The following is a 20,587-nucleotide window of genomic DNA, read 5'->3' as shown; positions in this document are numbered from 1 at the left end:
ACACCTGCTGTAGAACTTGTCTTGTGCGTCACCAGAACGCTGTTGTGGGTGGATTCGTCTCCCACTACTTGTTGGAGAAATCCAGGATCTGTATGCAAAGCAACGAGGAGAGGAACTACCACATCTTCTACCGGCTGTGTGCCGGGGCGTCTGAGGACCTGAAGAAGACGTTACACCTCGATTCGCCCGATAACTTCAGGGTCAGTGTGCAACAACCAGCTTCTTACGGAAGTGTTCGTGTCCTTGAAGTTTGTCATGTTTGGTCTTTTTAAAACCACAGATGAGCAGATTTCATCACTGCGATTATTTTGGGATCCGTCTCTACGAGCTTTATGCATGAAAAGTTTTTTAAAGTGTTTTGTTTTTGTCCAATCTACTTTGGAAAATAGTAGATTTTAAATATGCAATATATTTGGGAATTGCATATTTAACCATTTTTCATCATGGGCATGGCACTCCGAGTTAATTGTCCACACCTAAGTTCCACATTTATGCAAATCCAAAATTAAAACACAAAGCTACTCTTATGATTGCTTTAATACTTAGTTTAGTTTGAGAGTTGGTGCAGCTATTCGCACTAAGGACGCAGACTGTGCCGCACTGACAGGTGAGAAGAAACGGAGCCAGACGTCCAATTAGCTCGTTAAACTAGCATTAAGTGGGATTGTGGGAAATGAAGGAATAAGTCATGTGAATCGCACAGTTCACAAAATACGCCTGAGTATATGGGAGCTTTAAGGGAGTCTGAATAAAAATGCACACCGCACGTTTCAGATTATTTTCTGTGAAAACCTGTGAAAACCATGCAACTTATCCAGAAACTTAGCAGACAAAATTTGTAGCCAACCAATATTGCGTCGACTGACATTCTAATTTCATGACTGAATATTTTCAGTTCAGCTATTTAAAATATAAAAAGTGATTCTTTATTTTTGTTCTGAGACCAGAACAAAACCCGCCTCAGGCTGTTCCTGTAAATGTTTACCAGCATCAAATCCCCAAGGCCTCTTCCACATCAGCAGAAGCCGCTTCGTCAGGCCGTTTTCTTCTAGTTATTCAGAATAATATTGCAATAAATCAATCAGGATTTCTCACCAACGATGAGTTTAATATTTCCTAATCTTGACATTATTGAATAGTTTTTTTCTGGATTGTTTTTGCAGTACCTGAACCGAGGATGCACCAGATACTTCGCCAGTAAGGACTCTGATAAACAAATCTTACAGAGCCGCAAGAGTGCTGAGGTAACTTTCCTCCTGTGTCCCTCTAATGTTCAATTTTTGGTTTTTCTAGAGCATAAATGAAATTAAATATTCTAGTTTCAGCAGTAACAACGATTCTCTAAAGTGCAAACTTACTTTTTAAGACAAATGATTATGCAGTCTTGAGTAGCAAAGCTTTTTAATTAATATTATAAAATGATATGAAAACCTATTTTCCTCTCCAAGGGACAAATTATTCCATTTATTCTGTAAAAACTGCAGAGTTTTGGTGAAAATAGATGCGTTACGCACAGCATGATGCATTTTAAGGGTTTCATTTTGTTCATTTAATATAACAAATGTAGCTAATAGCTAATGAAAAACCCACAATATATGAAAATTACATCAGACCAATTTAAAAAGAGGCTTTACTGCAGAAACACCGCTGACTTGGAAAACTGCAAAAACACAAAACAGTACCAAGTATTTTTATTTTACTACGCAGTAAATATCTCAATACACTTGAAATAAGACAAAACTAACTTATAAGTAACTTCAGCAAAATAGAAGAACTTGTTTTAAGTCAATAATTTCTTTATATTAATGGAAAAGTTCTGGTTCCATTGGCAGATTATTTTACTTATAACATGGAAAAAATGTAACTGAAATAATCTGCCAGTGGAAATAAAATTTTTATTTATTCCCTAACAACGACCTTGGCTTCATGACTTGCACGCCATCTTTTTGCCTATTTCCTGTCTGCATACTTCAAAATAAAAGTGAAAAAAAAATCATTTCCTATTGGTCTGATGTAATATTAAAATATTCAGAGAAATTTGGGTTTTTTATTAACTTTATGCCAAAATAACCAGAATTAACACTTGAAATAATTAAATAAATTAACTTTTCAGTGAGATCCTAATAAATTGTTTTTTAAACCTAAAGGATTATATTTGTACCTGTAATAATAAAAACTGTTTCATCTGACATCAATCTTGTTAATCATATTGTTTGCTTATAATGTCTATAATCAGTAATTTAATGATGAACGTCCTGTGAGCTGTGATGTAAGTAAAACTGATTTATTCGTTCCTGATGATGTCATTTCCTCTCTGTCCCGTCGCTCATAATAAACAGGAAAATAAGGTGATTTGTTTTTCCTCCTGTTTTTTCTGACTTGCCGTCGGAGTTTTCCATGCTCTCGCTTTTAGTGAAAACAGGAAATGGGTGCATGAAGTTTTGTTCTTTCTTTTCTTTTTGCATTTGCATGCCAGTTTGGATCTGGGTTTGGTGTGGCTTAATTATTCAGCTGTCTTCAGACCTTAAAGGCACGGCTGCAGAACTTCATGCAAATTTTACGTCACCCTCTTAGAAAAAAATTAACATTTTTCCTCCTTTTTTAAATATTGAAGAACAATTCATCTTCGGTGATCACTTTACAAGATTTATTGTGATGTAGAACTATTCTTACATATTCATAGATTATTATTTTATTCTTATTGTAATATTTTGTTGTTCCAAAGGTGGAAAAATAAAGTAAAAAGCACATGTAGAGATAAACTGTTGCTCCATAAGGTTTGCTGAGTTCTGCTGGTGGAGGCATTTCTTTGATTTTCATATTTCAAATCTGTTTTGTAGTTTCAGTGTGAAGTTTGAGTAGGGATGCACGATATATCGTCACTAACATCGGTATCGGCTGATATTAGTTTTAACATATTGCTATTGGTTCAATTAAACATAAATAAACTGAGCCAAAATTAACAATCTTTCCATCTTGTTGCCATTTATTTCTGGAGGTTTGTCAAGTGACAGTAACAGTAGCTGCATTTCCATTACAAATGTGCACAAAACTTCGTTGATGGCACATTAATGTTAAAAAAATACAATTTCACATTTGCAGTGTTTCCATTAAATACCAAACTCAGTTAAAATCACAAGTGAATACGTTTGTTCAGGCGATAAATCATAAATGAACAATAAACATCATCCTTCAACTACATCCTGTTGTTTTCTACTTCGTCTTCTTGCTGCCAGGCAACAGTGCTACCAGCTGCGCCACTGTGCAGCCCTATTGTACATAACAGCAGTATTTATATCAATATCGTTCCAGATTTTCATATTTGTGCATCCCTGTGTTTGACTGAATTTTTTAACTTGACCTTTTGTTTACTTCCTGACTCCTCCATGTTTCTTGCAGCATGTGAAGCTGGGTGCTCTCCGCGACCCCCTGCTGGACGACCAGGGCGACTTCAACAGGATGTGCGTGGCCATGAAGAAGATCGGCCTGAACGACACGGAGAAGCTGGACCTCTTCAGGGTCGTCGCTGGCGTTCTGCATCTGGGAAACATCGACTTTGAAGAAACTGGGAGCTCCTCAGGTGAGAAATGAGCAACAATCAAGAATATTTTATTATTTAGTCTCTAAAAAACAAAAACCCTGGATTGGATAATCAGTTCATTCCACGGCTTTATAAGCATCATTCATTTCCACATTTTATTTTTTTTCTGGTTTTTACGATTGATGAACATGAAGTAGTTTATTTTGATTTATATCAACGTTTTTCAACATTTCTTCTGTCATATTTGGACACAAAACTTCTGTAAACATTCATTTTAAAGTCCTGCCATAGATTTTTCAGTTAGATTGAGTTCTGGTTTCACCTAAACCACTGCATTGTTGCTCTGGCTCTACTTTTTCTGCTGGAAGATTAACCTTCAACCCAGTCTCACGTCTTTGGCAGCCTCTAACAGAATTTACATTGGTTTATCTTTCCATCAACTCTGACCAAATTCTCCTCCACTGCTGAAGAAAAGCATCTTCACGCCATAATGCTGCCACCAACATGTTTCATCCTAACGATGTTTGCTGTGGTCTACGTTAGCTTTCTTCTTCTCATTCTCCCATGAAGTGCAGATTTGTGCAGTGCATGACTTAGATTCCCACATCTCAGAGTCGAATCTCTGCAGCTCCTCCAGAGTTGGTATCAGAAAATAATCTAAATCCAAATGTTTGGAAAAAATTTTAGGTCTTTATTTGTAAAAAAAAAAAAAAAAACATTTGAAATTTATGTTTTTTCCCCACGATTATACATTATTTTCTTTTCTAGCTCCTAAAATCCCAATAAAATACTTTGAGTTTGGGTTTTAATACAACAAAATTTATTTTCTGCAATTATTTTCATGATAAATTCAAATCAGCTCAACTTCCATTTTGATGTTTAATGTCTTTTGAACTATACTCTACTTTATATCTGGGTTTCGGTTGTGTTTGGTTTTTGTTTCAGTTTTATTTATTGCTTTTGGTTGTCCTGTTTTATTTTGGATTTTTAAAATGTCTTTCTGTTCTGGAGTTACGTGATCTTTAAAAAATTAAACTTTATGGTGAACTTGCATTATTATTCTATTATCAATATATTACATGAAAAGTAATATGTTGTCTATCACAATAATTTATTGTCCAGTAAAATTTGATACTGTGACAAGCCTAATCTTTCAAAGTGTTGTGTATATGTTGCACTTTGTCATGGTTTTATTTCAACTAAGTAGATAAAAGTTGTCTTTTTAAAAATCTAAGTGGCATTTTCATACATTTTTGTAACCGAAAAGTAAATTGTAGACCAGGGGAGCCCAAAGTGGGTCCTGGAGGGCCGGCATCCTGCATGTTTTAATTCTCTCCCTGGTTTAACGCACCTGGATCAAATGATGGCTCGTTAGAAGGCCTAAGAAGAGCATTGACCTGCTGAAAAGGTTGTTGGTACCACCAGGGACAGAACTAAAACGTGCAGGATGCCGGCCCTCCAGGACCCACTTTGGGCACCCCTGTTATAGACCTTCAATGCCACTGCAACTTAGTCAGAGAAGGTGATAAAAATGGAGATGCTGCTGTTGATCTCTTTACTTTTACTGGCCAGTTTCTTTTTGTTGTTTGTTGTGAAGGCCGTGTCTCTGTTTCGAGACTCCAGTAAAAGCAAAACACTGTAAGGGCGTCTCGATTACGAGGTTTTGTTGTTTATTTATTTGCTTTATTGCTTTTGCTTCCAGGTGGTTGCACTATTAAGAAACAGTCGGACCAGACGTTGAAGTTCTGCGCAGAGCTGTTGGGTCTAGACCAGGACGACCTGCGGGTCAGCCTCACAACTAGAATTATGCTCACAACAGCAGGGGGCGCCAAAGGCACGGTTATCAAGTAAGAAAACCAATCCTGCTTCAGGCAAAAGGATAAACTTTGAGGTGATTTCAGTGAAATAATAAGAGTTAAGCTAAAGGAGATGTTTCTCTTTTTCCTAATCTGTCTTCCTAAATGCCCTGTGAGTTAAACGAGCGTATGCAAATGAGGATATGATATTAACACTGCTCCTCTGTACTTTGGTGGTGATGCCATGTTTGGTAGATGAATATTTCACAAGGGGCCAGCTGCTGGCCTGGCCTGGAAGTGTTTCCTCCACATCAATAATGCAGCTTTTGTCTGAGGAGGCAGGGGAGCGTGGCTGCGGTGCGCTGAAGCCCCGGTGTCTGGGGAGCAGGTGGAGCTTTGTTACCAAGCTGCAGATACATCCAGGCGTCCCCTGGGAGGGAAAAGTCTTTTAACTCATCAGATGAAACATTGCAGCTGATAAAATTACCTGTCATTGAGAGTAATTGTTTGTTTGTAAGTTTAAAACAAGAAAATCTGCTAACAGGCTGATTGTTTTAAATGGGCTTTTGTATCTTAAAGGCTTTCGGAGCCGAATAACAAAAGGAAGTAGAAGGAAAAGAGATAAAACGGCTATTTTAAATTAAAATTCAGCTTCTTCCCAGCTGGGACAGCTCAGTCGAACTCTTTGACCTGCACTTTGTGAGATCAGGCAACCTCTGTGAATAATTCGAACATGAATGGTGAGAAAAGTGCCATTAGAGATTCAGGTAGGGTTCAAAGTTCAGGTTTCTTTTAAAACTAAACTCCTAGCTGGAATATTAAGCTCCAAGCAACTTGAAAGATGCCACTTTAGAAATGGGGCTGATTTGGAAAAAGTGAAAACAAAGCGGCGCTGTCCCAGTTAGACTTTCTCTCACTGCCCCATTTTTTTTGTGTCCCTCCAGGGTTCCTCTAAAGGTGGAGCAGGCGAACAATGCTCGGGACGCGCTGGCCAAGGCCGTGTACAGCCGCCTCTTCGATCATGTGGTCAAACGTGTCAACCAGTGCTTCCCCTTCCAGGCGTCCTCCAACTTCATCGGCGTGTTGGACATCGCTGGGTTTGGTAATGACAGATCCACTCTGAGGACGCAGGCTCACTACGGCCGTTAAAGATGGAATAAAAGGAGTAAAGTTCTGCCAAAAAAGTTTTCTAGAAAAAACATTAAAATGTCTGGGTTTGAAAAGTGGAAAATTTGCAAGAAAAAAAAAAAAATTGTAATTAATTTCAAAAGTTTTCTAGAAAAACTTGAAGATTTCTGAGCTCCAAAAGTCAAATATTTGCAAGAAAAAAAAGTTGAAAGATTTTAGATTAATCTCACAAATTCACTAGAAATTTTTTTAAATATCTGAGTTCTGAAAAAAAAAATGTTGAGATTGATTTTATAAATTTTCTAGAAAAAACAAGGAGCTTAAAGACAAAATTTCAGGGAAAAAATAACGAGATGAATCTCAAAAAGTTTCCTAAATAAAAAAATTGCATTGCTGAGCTCCAAAATTAAAACAATATCTAAAAATAAAACAATTCAGAAATAAATGTCCAGGAATTTTTTGATAAATCTGAGAAAAATGTGGAAATTTCTGAGTTCCAGAAGTAAAAAATTGTAGCTCTGAAATTTTCTTGTTTTTTCTAGAATTTTCTGAGATTAATCTCAAAACGTCTGTGTAGTCTGGCAGAAATGTAATCCCTTTTCTTTATCTTCAACATCCTTAATACGTTGTTGTACTTTTTACCTGCAATTTGCCAAAATTTGCATTTCTTTTCTCTTGTCTCTTGTTGAGGAGGATGTTGCCTGAGTGTGTGGCCTGATTTTTAATTTAGCTAATGTGATGCGTAAACTCATTCCTCACCAGGCATCTTGTTGGAGAAACTAATTTCCCCGTTCCTATAATTAATATCAGCTTTGCATTTATTTGTCAGGGTTTTAATTGAAATGTATCTTCTGTTTTTTGATCTCCTCAGAATACTTTGAGCACAACAGCTTTGAACAGTTCTGCATCAATTACTGCAATGAGAAACTGCAGCAGTTCTTCAACGAACGTATTCTCAAAGAGGTGGGTGATGAGCCAAACGCAAAAAAAGGAAACATTGTTTGCATGCAGACGATTTTTCTCTCACCTTGCTTTCTTTTTCGCTTTCGACGCCCACATTTCCTTTGAGCTTTCCCATTAAAGTGCTAATTTCAGCTTTTTTCCTCTCCTGTAATGTCATTTAATTAGTGGCTGTCAATTCTGGTTCTGCTCAGTACTTATTATATAAAAGTTGTTAGTTTGAAGCTTGTTGGATTGTTTGAAAACCTGGAAGAGTTTCTTTCAGTGTTTGGTTTCTGTGTTTTCGGTCATTACAGGAGCAGGAGCTCTACCAGAAGGAAGGCCTGGGGGTGAACGAGGTGCATTATGTGGACAACCAGGACTGCATTGGTGAGTTTCTGACTGGTTTTAAATCCTCAAACTTTTAGGATGTTTACATTTATTTAGCATCATTATTACAGTTATAAATTCATCATCAGTTCTGTTTTGCTCTTAGTAAAATGCGCATCGTTACACTCTGACGGTTAATTTGTTTTCTCGCATATTAATTTTGTAGTAGATTCAGTTACATTGTTCTGTTGTTATGTGCTTCACAGCAAGCGATCTCTACTACAAATATGAAAAAAACCATTATCATCTGCTTTTGTGTTATTGTTAAAATTATTTACATATAATCTAGGGCTGCAAATAACAATTATTTTAGCTATTCTTTAATCCATTGATTATTTTTGATGATTTTCTGTTTAAATCTGTTTTACACAACATTGGAAATGCATTACAATATGCACATAAACAAAAAAAATATTAAATTCCTTTTTTAAATAAGAAAATAAAAGAAATTAACATAGCAAATGATGCATCTGCAGCTAAAAAATGTTCCTCATATCAATACGGAGAAAAGCTAATTGTTGATGATATTCCAGATTAAGAGATTAAAAACTGGACAGCAAAAGATGATTATTAGAAGATTTATAACAGAATTTTAACCAGGTGAAGTTAATATATTTACAAAGTTTTTTTTATTTCATCCTAAATGCCAAATGTTTTTGGTACAGTTTTGGGTAATTACTTCTCTGAATATGTTGTTCACTTTTTTAGCATCCACTTGATGATTAATCAATTACTAAATTATTTCAATAATCGATTTAAGCAATAGATGATTTCAAGTGAAATGTAATTTCTATGCAAACAGACAAAGAATTGTTTTGAATGTACAGTGAGAGATTTAAAGAAAACTTTTATCCATTGACACAAATGGATAAATCAGAACTTCAAGTATACAAACAAACTGATTTTAAGAAGAAGAAACCTAATTATTCAGAAAAGTCCCCCAAATACACCGCTGCCCAGTAGTAAAAAGAAAATGAGACAGAATGATGCTGGTTCAATGGGAAGATAAAAATATACATTTTTGGAGTAACTTAAAACAAAACTTTATGGAATAACAATGTTGATGCTGCACATAAAGGCATTTATTGCAACATAAACATGTTGAGCAGCTAACTTGAAGTTGGCTAACAGTTCCTGATCGACCATCACTTGGTGCTTTTTGATTTATTTTCTCCTCTTTCTATTTGTTTCTGAGGTCTCGTGTTTCAAATATAATTTATATTTATACTGTAAATATAAAATCTACAGTATTAATGCTGCTTTAATCATGTGCAGTTCTAATGGAAATTAAAGTAACAAATACATAAAATATTAAAGCTAACTGTCAGAAATGTTATCTTAGTAACTATCACTGAGAATTTGACTTCTGCTTTACATGCATGCTAATATTATTAGAAGATGCCAGTAACGAAGCTAAGAAATAGTGTTTCTATAAAGTGTTGAAATGACTTCATCCCTCATATCCGCCCAGCCACCGGCGTTCACCTGAATCCTTCCTCTGGGATCCGCGTCACAGCCGATAAATAAATAGGCGACAGAAACGCAGACTTCCTGTTACTCTCAAAGCGTGCGTGTCTGTTGGACTGAAGGGAGAAGGTGCGATAAGTTTCAGAGGGTTTTACGGCCCTCGGCGCCGTGAGGAGCTCAGATTACGCTTCTTGTTTTGGTTCTGTTTGTCCTCGAATCAATCCTGGAATTAATGAGTTGAAGTCGTCCACGCACCAAGGTGAATGAGTTTGATTTGTATTTCAAAGGTTGTGATTATTCAGGTGTGAGGCTAACTGACAGCAGTGAATAACATTTATGACTTGCAAATGACCGTTTGGGATGGCCATTAATTCACTCATCAATCTTCTCCATTTATGCACAGGTGCTTGCTCATGCTAATTTTTCTAAGGTCCTTGGCTGTAACATTATTCTCTGAACAGCGTGTTGGATGAATAATTCAAACATGTGTCTAAATGAGCATCCAGGAACATATTTTATACTTTTTAAATAATCAAATTCAGAAATGATGAGCAGTGGAAGTCTCAATGAATCCCAAAGTCAGAAAAACATTTTGTGATTTTGTAATTTCTGTGTTTATAAATGATTGAAAACTGAAAATGAAGCCACTGTTGCATCATTTACTGTCTAGGAAACAAACTGGATTTTTTTGCACCATCAAGTTTGTCTTTCTTTCTTTTTGTGTTCTTCAAATTTGAATAGTGCATGTTCTTTGGGATCAAGGGAGTGGAGTTAATGTTCTGCTGCAAAAATAGCAGAACAAAGTACAATATATAATACAATAATCAATTAATTGCATAATGAAAATGTGCTCAATAATTTCCATTCTGATTAATATTATTCTTTTGAAGGACAATTTTGATTGCAGACTTTCTAATTAATATTATTTACGGTTCTGTCTGTGTGTTTTTATTTCCTTTTTAATTTTTGGTTGTTGTTTTATTTTGGATATTTTAAATGTCTTTCAGTTCCAGTGTGGAGTTTTCTTTACAAAATTAGAGTTTACTGGTCTTTGTTAGGGCAAACTTGCATTATTATGCCATTATCAATCGAAAATGGTCTCAAAACAACAATATTATTTTTTATAATTTCTGGTACATTTTGGTTGCTGCATCACCATCTTGTACTATTTATAGTTTTTGATCATATTGAAGGATTAACAAACCATCATAGATTAAATTTCCATGAGCTCTAAGTGTTCAGATAATTATTAGTTGAAATATTAAAAAATAGGTCATGTTGGCAGTTTCACTTTCAGTTCCAAGTTTCCAGAAACTTGATTGAAGACGGAGCGCCGCTATCTGTCTTATCTGATGATGACATTGTTGAGACTGCAGTGATAAATCAAACTTAGGTCAGATTTGGACAAAGTTTATAAGTATATATAAAATACTTTAACATTTTAACTTGATTCTGGTGATTTTTCCTAAATAAGCAAAGTACAAACTATTATCATTTTTTAAAAATCTAAACAATTTTCTTTTTTTTTAAATGGAGTTGAGAAACAATATAAAAATAAAACAATTTCAAGATGGAATCTAAAACTAAAGTATTGGTTTTGCATGCTAGCGTTGATCCAATATTGGTATTGATGTTGCCGGTATTTTGGATGGAAGTCTGTTAAATTACTTTGGACAGTATCCAGGTAGTTTTATTCTGATGTATTTAGTTTTATTTTGATTAATGTAATTTATTTGACACAATCATAAACCCAATTTATTGAAACTGGTCTGAAAGTTTATTTCAGACGTAAAACTCACAATATCTCACAATATCAGCAAAGCAAATCATAATCCCTAATTGGCATAAGTTACTGGACGTTAAGTGTAAACATAAGCTGTAATTCTGTGGTGGATCTTTACATTTCGGTCCAGATCTTGTGGAGGCGAAGCTGGTGGGAATCCTGGACATTCTGGATGAGGAGAACCGGCTTCCTCAGCCCAGCGATCAGCACTTCACATCAGCCGTTCAGACCAAACACAAGGATCACTTCAGACTGACGGTCAGACATTTGGGCTCGTTTCTTTTGGCCTCATTTCTGGTCTTATTGGTGTTTTGGCAAGATGTGACCTCACTGTATAATAAAACATTCAGTTTGATGGAAGATTTCAAGTGAACATAACTTTATTCTCATCCACTTGTTGTTTGAACTCGACTTAAACATGTGGCATGAACTTTTGGATGAAAAAATGCTTAATGAGTTAATCTATATAAGTTGAGTCAATTAAAAAAAGTAAAGTATTTGGCAAGTTGTGATTATTTTGGAAATGGTTATTGCTTTATGTTACAGATGTTACTCCATTTCTGAAAAAGCAAACCTGCAAATCAAAGAGAAATAATTTCAGCATTGAAAGATAAAATATGCTCTGATGACACCATGTTTATTTAATGTATATAGGTTAAATACAATGTTGTTATTGGTAATAATCAATTAATCACATGATAAATTAAAAAGAGATCAATAATTTACATTTGCAGGATTTATAGTTTTTCTCTTTTCTTTCTTTCTACCAAGAACTGGATGACAGAAGTCTTTAGTCTGCTGCTTTGGTCTCAACTTGTCCTTTTTTGAAGGATATTTTTGCTTACAGAGACTTTATAATTCATTTTATTTGTTGTTTCTGCTGTTCTGTTTATTTATTTTGCATATTTAAAATGTCTTCCTGTACATTGATCTTGCATTACCATTATATTACTTGAAAACTTTTTCATCCAGAAAAATTCCTTATCATGACAGGTCAGTCTGAGCTTCTGTACAAGTAAACTAAACGTATCAATCTATTTTAGGTTTGCAATACTGAAATCGCACATCGTAACTTCACTGTTTAGTTGCGTGTTGCAAGGATTGATTCTTTTCAGTCAATTGGTTTGCATAGGTTTAAGTACAGAGGGCCTATTTTCTGTTCTTGGTGTCGTTGTGATCAGTCAGTTCTGCAGTTCTGTGAGTGACGCACGGGCCCAGTCCCTCCCCCGGTCGCCGTCTTTGTCCTTATTGTTTGCCAGTCTGCCTGATTATCTGCCAACATAAAATTCTTTAAAGAATGTAGCCTTGACACTTATTCAAGCCCAGCATTAGAGGTGGCTGGCTGCAGCCGTGCCATTGTTGTCTTTTAAATGAAGACTATTCTGTGCATCTAATAGGGTGAGAAATGAAAATGTGCTGTGAGCTAACATTTGTACTCCACATCTTCTGCAGCTTTTCAGAGGCTCGTTTTTCCTCAATCTTCCAGCAATTTCTGCCTCCGTTTTTTTTTTCTTTTTCATTGTTGGTTCTGAAGAATGATCAATGTTTGGACCCTTTCACAGCACTTAAACCCGACAAGATGAAAGTGGCATTCAGAGCTGTATATTCAAGCACACTCATTGAATAAGTACAACGAATCCTTGGACAAAGTTTGAAAGAATGCGCGTATTCTTAAAGTGTATTTCTCTGCTCAACACCAAGGGCATAATAACAGCTCTAGCAAAAATTCCTCCAATCCACATGATGTTAGCCAAAATGTGTGTTTCTTTCCTGCTCAGGTGCCCAGGAAGTCAAAGCTGGCAGTCCACAGAAACCTTCGAGACGACGAAGGTTTTATGATCCGCCACTTTGCAGGAGCCGTCTGCTATGAAACGGTATTTATGACATGAATACTTTTACCAAGAGTTGCTATTTATGTACAAGTTTTATCACCCTTTGTTTTTTCATTCTAATGTATTTTATTGAAGTTTGGTGTGACAAAGCAACACAAAATGGCGTAAAGGTGAAGGAAAATAAGCTGAAAAGTGTTGAGCAGCTGCAGGTCTGAGGATCTTTACTAGCTTTGCTCATTTTGAGATTTACATTTTTTGCCGTTACGTTTTGCAAATTAGTTTGGACTCGAAATGTTTGGACAGAAATTTAAGCAATTTTTAAGACTTGCTGTAAATTTTTAATCTGATTTAGAAACATTTAATTGTTTATCATTATAATAAATTTCTTATCAAGATAAAAATTCTGATTTATCGTCACAATAAATTATAATTAATGATGTTTAAAAACCCCAAAAACGGTCAAGGTTGGTAATTTCACAATTTTGTTCCACTATTTGTTCAACTAGAGAATCAATAAAAATCAATACATTTAAAATATGATTAAATGCAGATACAGTTTTCTATTTGGTGACATAAATCACACTTTGTGGGTTATTTACACATTGGTATGTTTTTCAAGAGATGCATCTGAGTTTGTGGGTCTAAGAAAGAATTATAAATATTTCTTATGGTCACTTTTGTTGTTATCACACAATATTGTGTTAAAATATTGTGTGAGGGATCCCTGGAGGGATTTATTTTCCCTCCAGGATGAATTAGTAGCTTTGAAATGAAAATTTCATCTCCGTATTTCAACTCATTTAATCTGTTGATTCTCCAACCTTAGACAGACGGAAATGTTTGCTCAAAATAGTTCTGACAACTACTGTGTTCAAATTTTGCAACAGATTCAAAATTGGACTTTGACTAGGCCGTTCTGACACATGTATTTGCTTTGATTTAATTAATTTTATTTTAATTAAACAAAAAATAAGTCAGATTTTTCTAGAAAAATGAATGTATAAATCACTATAGATCCAAAACGCATCATTTTGAGTTGGTGTGTCAATTCCTGACGTTTGGGGTAGTGAATATTTTGAGTTATTGAATATTTCTGTCACATATAGAAACTTGTTGGTACATGCAGAACGTATCCCATTCTTCACTGGGTTTAACGCTCCATCAGTATGTGGCAAACGAAGCCTTCCACTACATAAATGAATGCGAATACGCTTGTGTTGACAGACGCGGTTCGTGGAGAAGAATAATGACGCCCTCCACATGTCCTTGGAGAGTTTAGTGTGTGAATCAAAAGACAAATTTGTTCGAGAGCTGTTTGAGAACTCCAGCACCTCCAAGGACTCCAAACAGAAGGCGGGCAAACTCAGCTTCATCAGCGTCGGCAACAAATTCAAGGTCAGTGGCGCAGGTCGCACCTTCCTGCACCAATCAGCAACTTGGAAAAACTCTGAGGTCATAATTTTCTCTTCTTTTTTTTCAAATTAAAAAGTGAAACATCACTGTATCCTGACTTCTTTCATTTTCGCCAGCACAAAAACAAATTAAAGCTGTCATATTTTTGTGAAACAAGTAGAAAAGATTATTGTAGGTCTGAAAAAGCCTCAGGTGTTTAATTTTTTACTTTTTGTACTAAATGTTTCCTATTTTGGTGCCAAAAGATGTTTTCAGTTACAAAGATGAGAATTTTATCCAGGTTTAGTTTGATTTTGACTAAAAAGTTTGTGATTCAACTTAACTAAGTTACAAAAATGAGAACAAGAAAAACAAACAAAATAACTGTATAATAAAAAGAAACTGTTTAAATGACAAACATCTTCTAATTAAGAAGCTATAAGCTCATCAATGATAATTTTATTTTCTAAAGGGCCACAAATGGCTCCTCGATGGCTCCTGCGTTAGACAGTATTTTAATCAACACCTGCTAAAAAGTCCTTCTGGGTTTTGTCATTTTTTTGCAATGAAAATCACTGAAATTGTGGCGCTACTGTTTAAATATATGCAAGGAATTATTTTGTGATATTTTTTTTCCGTTAAACTCATCCAAATTCACATATAGAAAAAAAAGATGAGAAATTTGTGTTATTTAAACGACTTAAGTAGCTAAATTATTTTTACTCGCCACATCGATCTTTGACATTAAGTAAGACTGAGGCAGCAGTGGAGTAGAAGTAAAACATACTGCCACCTGCAGGTGGGAGGTAGCATCATGTAAACCAAATGTTTTAACAATTTTTACAAAAAAATGAGCAAAAAGTGTGCAGCTATCCATTAGAGAAAAAGAAGTGTGAGCTGTTGATTTTGTGTAAATTTCTGCAATTGCAAAAAACTGGAGGGACTGAACATCTATCTCAAATTATAGAATAATGAACTTTTATTGTTTAGTTTTATATGTTTTGGGGTTCAGTTTTTACTTTTTGCCTCTTAATAATTTTTTTAATCTGATTTAAACATGAAGCATTTCATTTACAGATATGTGATGTTTGTTAAATCAGAATGTGAAATCCACCCATTTTCACTTTCTCTCTGTTTTTTTGCTGCCTCTAATCTCTCTCAGCTTCTTTTCAGACTAGTAGAAAGTGAGCTATCTCTAATCTTCTCTCCTCTCCACTTCCTGTTTCTCAGTTTCTTGTCCTTAGTTCGGACGCCCCTCTTAGATTTCCTCCAGTCTCACCTCTTTCCTCTGAGAAAACCTTCCTTGGTGGATAGATCTGGAAAAAGTCAGCTTGAGGTATAAAAACAGGGAGTTTTAAAGCAGCAGCAATGGAAAGTAAAATAAAACAGTGTTTTTTTTTGTTTTTTGTAGAAGCAGAAGAAATAATTTTTCATTCAGATCAGTTGCATTTAAATAAGCTCTAAGCTGAGCAACACTTATTTTGTCATCAAGTCCATCTCTTTATTCCTTTCAGGAAATGTTTGTAATTATATTTAGGACTAAAACAATGAATCGGGTTAATTATGATAAGTTGATTATTGAAATCAAATTGTTCAAATTCTGTTAAAAAATATTTTATCTTGCTTATTTACCCCAAAGTCTTTGTGGGATTTTGTAAAAGTAGGCCAGGAACTCGCAGAACATTCATGGAAACTCTGAAAGTAAGTTGGGATCTTGCAGAAATATTGTTATATCTGGCAAAACAAGAAGAAGTTTTTGAAGATCTGAAAAAAGCAACTCAAGATCTCACAAAAAAAAAACAACCTTTAAATATATGAGACTTCAGGAAAAAAAAACTTAGGAACATTTGTGAGATCTTCCATAACAACTTAAGATCTAAAAAATGTAATGTGGGATTTTATTAAACTGTTGTGGGATCTCAGAAAAGTTACTCAGGATGTGCACCGCAAAAACATAAAATCAAATACCAAAAGTATTTTTGGTCTAGTTTTTAGTTTAACTACTTTCTTACACTTGAAATAATACAAAATCAACTTAAAAATAACTTTTCAGCAAGAAATAAAGCTTGTTTCTAGTGAATAATTAATTATTATTTCACTTACAGCCAATAAATGAGACTAAACTCTTTTAGGTTAGTTAAGAAAATTATTTCTGTTTACTAAATAACAGAATTACCAAATATATAATTTAGTATTTATTATTAATTTAGGTAGAATTTGGAAAGTTACATACTTCTCCTCAATACACTGCAAAAATACCTTTTCCAAAGCAAATTAAAAACTACAGAAAATAAGATGTTTTTCCTGTTATAAGTGAAATAACCTACCAGTGGAACAAGCACTTTCTTCAACAATAAGAAATTATTCACTTACAAGAAGCCTTTAGATATATTTTTTTCTAGTACAATAAGTTATTTGCACTAGGTCAAACTAGATAAGATTTAGTTTTTGCAGTTTAATAAACCCCCTTCTTTTATTTTACAAAAGTGACCCAGGATCCCTCAGAGTAACTTTAGTCTTGCTCACTTTTGTGACATCTCTCAAAATTAACTCTGCAATTTAGAGAATTATATCTCTTTTTTCTCCTTGAACTGTTTTATTTAATTTTAAAGTCATTATGACTCTTATTTTAAAACTTCTGCCTAAAGTTTTTCTTCTTGCACAAACAGACACAACTAAACCTGCTCCTTGAGAAGCTTCGCAGCACGGTGAGTCCAATGTTTCTTACTGTTGAGTTAAAAATGAGGCTGGTTGTCACCATGCAGGCTGAACTGGATCTTCTTCATGATTAATTTTGTGTGCAGGGCTCCAGCTTCATCCGCTGCGTGAAACCAAACCTGAAGATGGTCAGCCATCAGTTCGAAGGAGCGCTGATCCTCTCGCAGCTGCAGTGCTCAGGTAGGAGAACGGAAACTATGTTTATGACAAAAAACAGCTCAGGAATTACATCTTATACAGTATAAACGATAAAATGCACATGTAACTTTTTTATTTGATATGTTGAATTTAAATTAAAAAGCTGTGGAACGCGTTGCAGCTTAACTCTTCTGATAAGTTTATGCTTTGGGAAATGCATGTTATTAAACGAAGGTTTTTAAGTTTCACATCAACAATTTATAGAGACAGAAATATGCTTTTATTTCACTTTTTATTTTCTTTTATTTTGTATTTTATTTCATATCTGCTTTTGTTATGTGGCTTTCATTCTATTTATGCAACACATTCTCACTCCCAACTCGTCATATATTGACGATTTGGGACAATTTCTGACCATGCGTCACATATTGACGCGAAGGGTCCAAAGTTGACGACTTGGGCAGGGTCCTTCAGCGTCACATGTTGACGATTTGGGCAGGTCACATGTTTTACGTGGATTTTTCACGCGAAGGGTTCTCTTAACCGCTGCCGAACCTTCAAAACCCAACGATTTGGTTAGGTTTAGGGCAAAAATTACGGTAAGGCATAGTGTAAAACACCTCGCGTCACATATTGACGCGAAAGGGGTACCCTGCACGTCAACATGTGACGAGGACGGACCGTCCCATGCGTCAATATATGACGAGTTGGGAGTGAGAATGGGTTGATTTATGTGAAGAGAGAGAAGAAAAAACTTTATTTGTAAGATGTTTAAATCTGACCTGTGACTCTGTCCAAGTTTTTAATTTGGACCCATTTTGGTCCTAAATTACAGTGAAATATTACAGTCGCTCTAGGAAACAAAAAAAAATACAAGGATAAAGTTATAATATTACAGCTTTGTTCTTCTAAGTTTATAATTTTATCCTGGTTTTATTATGACTTTATTCTCGTATTATTTTGACATTTTTTCTTGTAGTGTTATGATTTTATTTTCATATGAGTTTATTCTTATAATTTTATGACTTTATCCTCACAATTAATTTTTTTATTAGAATGGCCCTCTGTCATAGCTTGTAATTTTATTATTTTGTGATTAAATCTCCTAGAATTGGTAAGTCACTGCATTGTTGCAACTTTGGAAAAAATAAATAATAAAATAAAAATCAGTTAATCAAACATAAATTCATAAACAAGCATCACTTGAACTGTTGCGCTGCTAAAAATCATGTTTATATGGATTAATAATGCTGCACCAAAACGTCTGTCTTAATAAATTTGGCGAGTCGATTCATCCTGATACAAACATGTAAAAGACGTTCAGCCGTTCTGCTGTATGCATGTTGGATAGATGAAGGTTTGTTTTTGTGTTTGGATCTGTTAGGAATGGTTTCGGTTCTGGACCTGATGCAGGGCGGCTTCCCCTCCAGGGCGCCGTTCCACGAACTCTACAACATGTACAAGGCATACATGCCAGACAAACTCACACGGCTGAATCCTCGACTCTTCTGCAAGGTCAGCTCATCTGTTTCGCTGTTTAGTGGTTGATTAACTTGTTTGTTTGAAAGTGATTAAAAAATATGTTTAAATGACACATCACTGTCGATCTGATCCTTTACAGGCTTTATTTAAAGCTTTGGGACTAAATGAAAGAGACTTCAAGTTTGGATTAACTAAAGTGTTCTTCCGCCCAGGAAAGGTGAAGTTTTACTCTTAACATGTAGCAGAAATTCGTCTCCATTAAGAGTCAAAGTGTGACGTGTTTCTGTGCCTCAGTTTGCTGAGTTTGACCAGATCATGAAGTCCGATCCAGAGCATCTCGCTGAGCTGCTGAAGAAAGTCAACAAGTGGTTGTTGTGCAGTCGCTGGAAGAAGGTCCAGTGGTGCTGCCTGTCTGTCATCAAACGTAGGTCCACAAAACTGCAGAATGAGCAAACAGCTGTGGTGTGAAACGCTCCAAACATTGAATTAATGTTTATTCATTCATGTTTGTACTAAAACTGCTTAACACGTCATAAGAGCAATGACTATGAATGAAAAAAAAACCTTTTTCTGCTTTTTCCATAAAATTATAGAGGCAGTGTTGGACAAAATCAACTTTTTTCAGTTTTACATTATGTTTTAATGTTATTCCCTTTTCTAAAAAGACAAAGCCCCAATTTCAAGGCGTTAAATTACAACGTTTGATTTCTTTTAAGTCATATTTGATGCATATAATCTTTTTATAACCTCGTGATTGTGCTTTAAAGTGGCACCATGTACCTGGAAAACACATGATCCTTCATCTTTAACTGTATTTATGTAAAGATAAATAATTGAACAGTTTTTCATTTGTGAATAATTATTAGTTACATGTAGGCACAGAGGTGTTTTTTGTTACAGCTCTGCAGTTAAAATTAATTTTTTGTAATGACAAACACAAGTTGGTATTTTAAACAATCAAACATTATTTATAGATTAGTTGATTAGCTCAATTAGTTCAGTTAGCAGGTTAGCTTAATCACTGATTTGTGTCCCCTGGACTGATTTTGTGCAATAGCTTTTTATTTTTAATTGGGACAGAAAGATTTAAGACAAATTGAAATCTTATCAAAATACAAAATATTTTAAAATAACAACACTTTTTTCAATAATTACCCAACAAATATTTATTTTAATCAAGGAAATCTGCAAAACCTTTAAGTTTCTTTCAAATAAAACAAATCTGACCACTACATGTAGTTAATTAAACTTCTACATTATCAAGTTGTAAAAACATCACAATATAAATTGACAAAAAGTTTGGACACCCCTGGATTTAAATTTTAAATCAGAGTAAATATTTCCTGTTTAGTTTGCTTTGAATGCTCAGATTTACTTCAGTTTGCTTAATGCCTGAATGACGAGAGAAAAAAAATCTTTAATTTTAAAGTTAACACAGTAAGATTGCTGTACCTTTAAATTGCTTTGGAAGATGATAAATCAATGATTTTAATGATTTTAAGCTCCTGAGTTATAGGAAAGTGTGTTACTCAGTTGCACCAGTTCTGTCTGAATTACAACAAATACTAGGAAGTTAGTCAACATGTTTGACCTACTGTAAGTCCTTTACTTTAAAGACAATAATACCAAATACTAAGCAAAATTATAGACATTTTTAAATTCTACCAACATTAGAAATGACATCTTTCATTATTCTGTAAACAGAAATAATTTTCTTAGCCAATCTAAAACATTTAGTCTGATTTAACGCCAGTAATTGAGGGAACAAGTGGTGTGTTTTTAAAAATAATTTTAAAAAACTTAGTTTATGTCTTTAGTGGTGAAGCTAAAGCTGCTAGTTTGTAAAGTTGGTATTCTGTGTGTTTTACTGTAGCATCAAATGCAAAGCGGCCTGCGGCTGTCCGCCATTTTAAATTTACCACTTTTCATTTCTGTCTGAATTTTAAAGCGAGCAGCCTCCAGCCTCAACACCACTGAAAAG

The 20,587-nt window shown here is 34.8% G+C and overlaps 1 protein-coding gene across 4 annotated transcripts in view; it reads left to right on the top strand.

The window, feature by feature from the left end:
- The window catches only part of myo6b (myosin VIb), a 49,070-nt gene that overhangs the window by 14,897 nt on the left and 13,586 nt on the right, over positions 1-20,587 (top strand). For 2 of the 4 annotated variants that reach the window (XM_028001413.1, XM_028001411.1), the window contains exons 9-24: positions 36-200; positions 1,164-1,244; positions 2,340-2,348; positions 3,400-3,580; positions 5,244-5,388; positions 6,282-6,439; positions 7,337-7,428; positions 7,722-7,794; positions 11,175-11,302; positions 12,823-12,918; positions 14,101-14,271; positions 16,938-16,976; positions 17,073-17,166; positions 18,509-18,639; positions 18,746-18,823; positions 18,901-19,030. In XM_028001413.1, the coding sequence (XP_027857214.1) occupies positions 36-200; positions 1,164-1,244; positions 2,340-2,348; positions 3,400-3,580; positions 5,244-5,388; positions 6,282-6,439; positions 7,337-7,428; positions 7,722-7,794; positions 11,175-11,302; positions 12,823-12,918; positions 14,101-14,271; positions 16,938-16,976; positions 17,073-17,166; positions 18,509-18,639; positions 18,746-18,823; positions 18,901-19,030 (1,771 nt within the window). The remainder of the gene's footprint in view (positions 1-35; positions 201-1,163; positions 1,245-2,339; positions 2,349-3,399; positions 3,581-5,243; positions 5,389-6,281; positions 6,440-7,336; positions 7,429-7,721; positions 7,795-11,174; positions 11,303-12,822; positions 12,919-14,100; positions 14,272-16,937; positions 16,977-17,072; positions 17,167-18,508; positions 18,640-18,745; positions 18,824-18,900; positions 19,031-20,587) is intronic. The other 2 variants (XM_028001414.1, XM_028001412.1) reach the window with 1 other exon arrangement.

Source organism: Xiphophorus couchianus, chromosome 19 (assembly GCF_001444195.1).
Source record: "Xiphophorus couchianus chromosome 19, X_couchianus-1.0, whole genome shotgun sequence".
In the NCBI taxonomy this organism is placed as follows: domain Eukaryota; kingdom Metazoa; phylum Chordata; class Actinopteri; order Cyprinodontiformes; family Poeciliidae; genus Xiphophorus; species Xiphophorus couchianus.
This window is presented reverse-complemented; position numbering and strand designations above follow the sequence as displayed.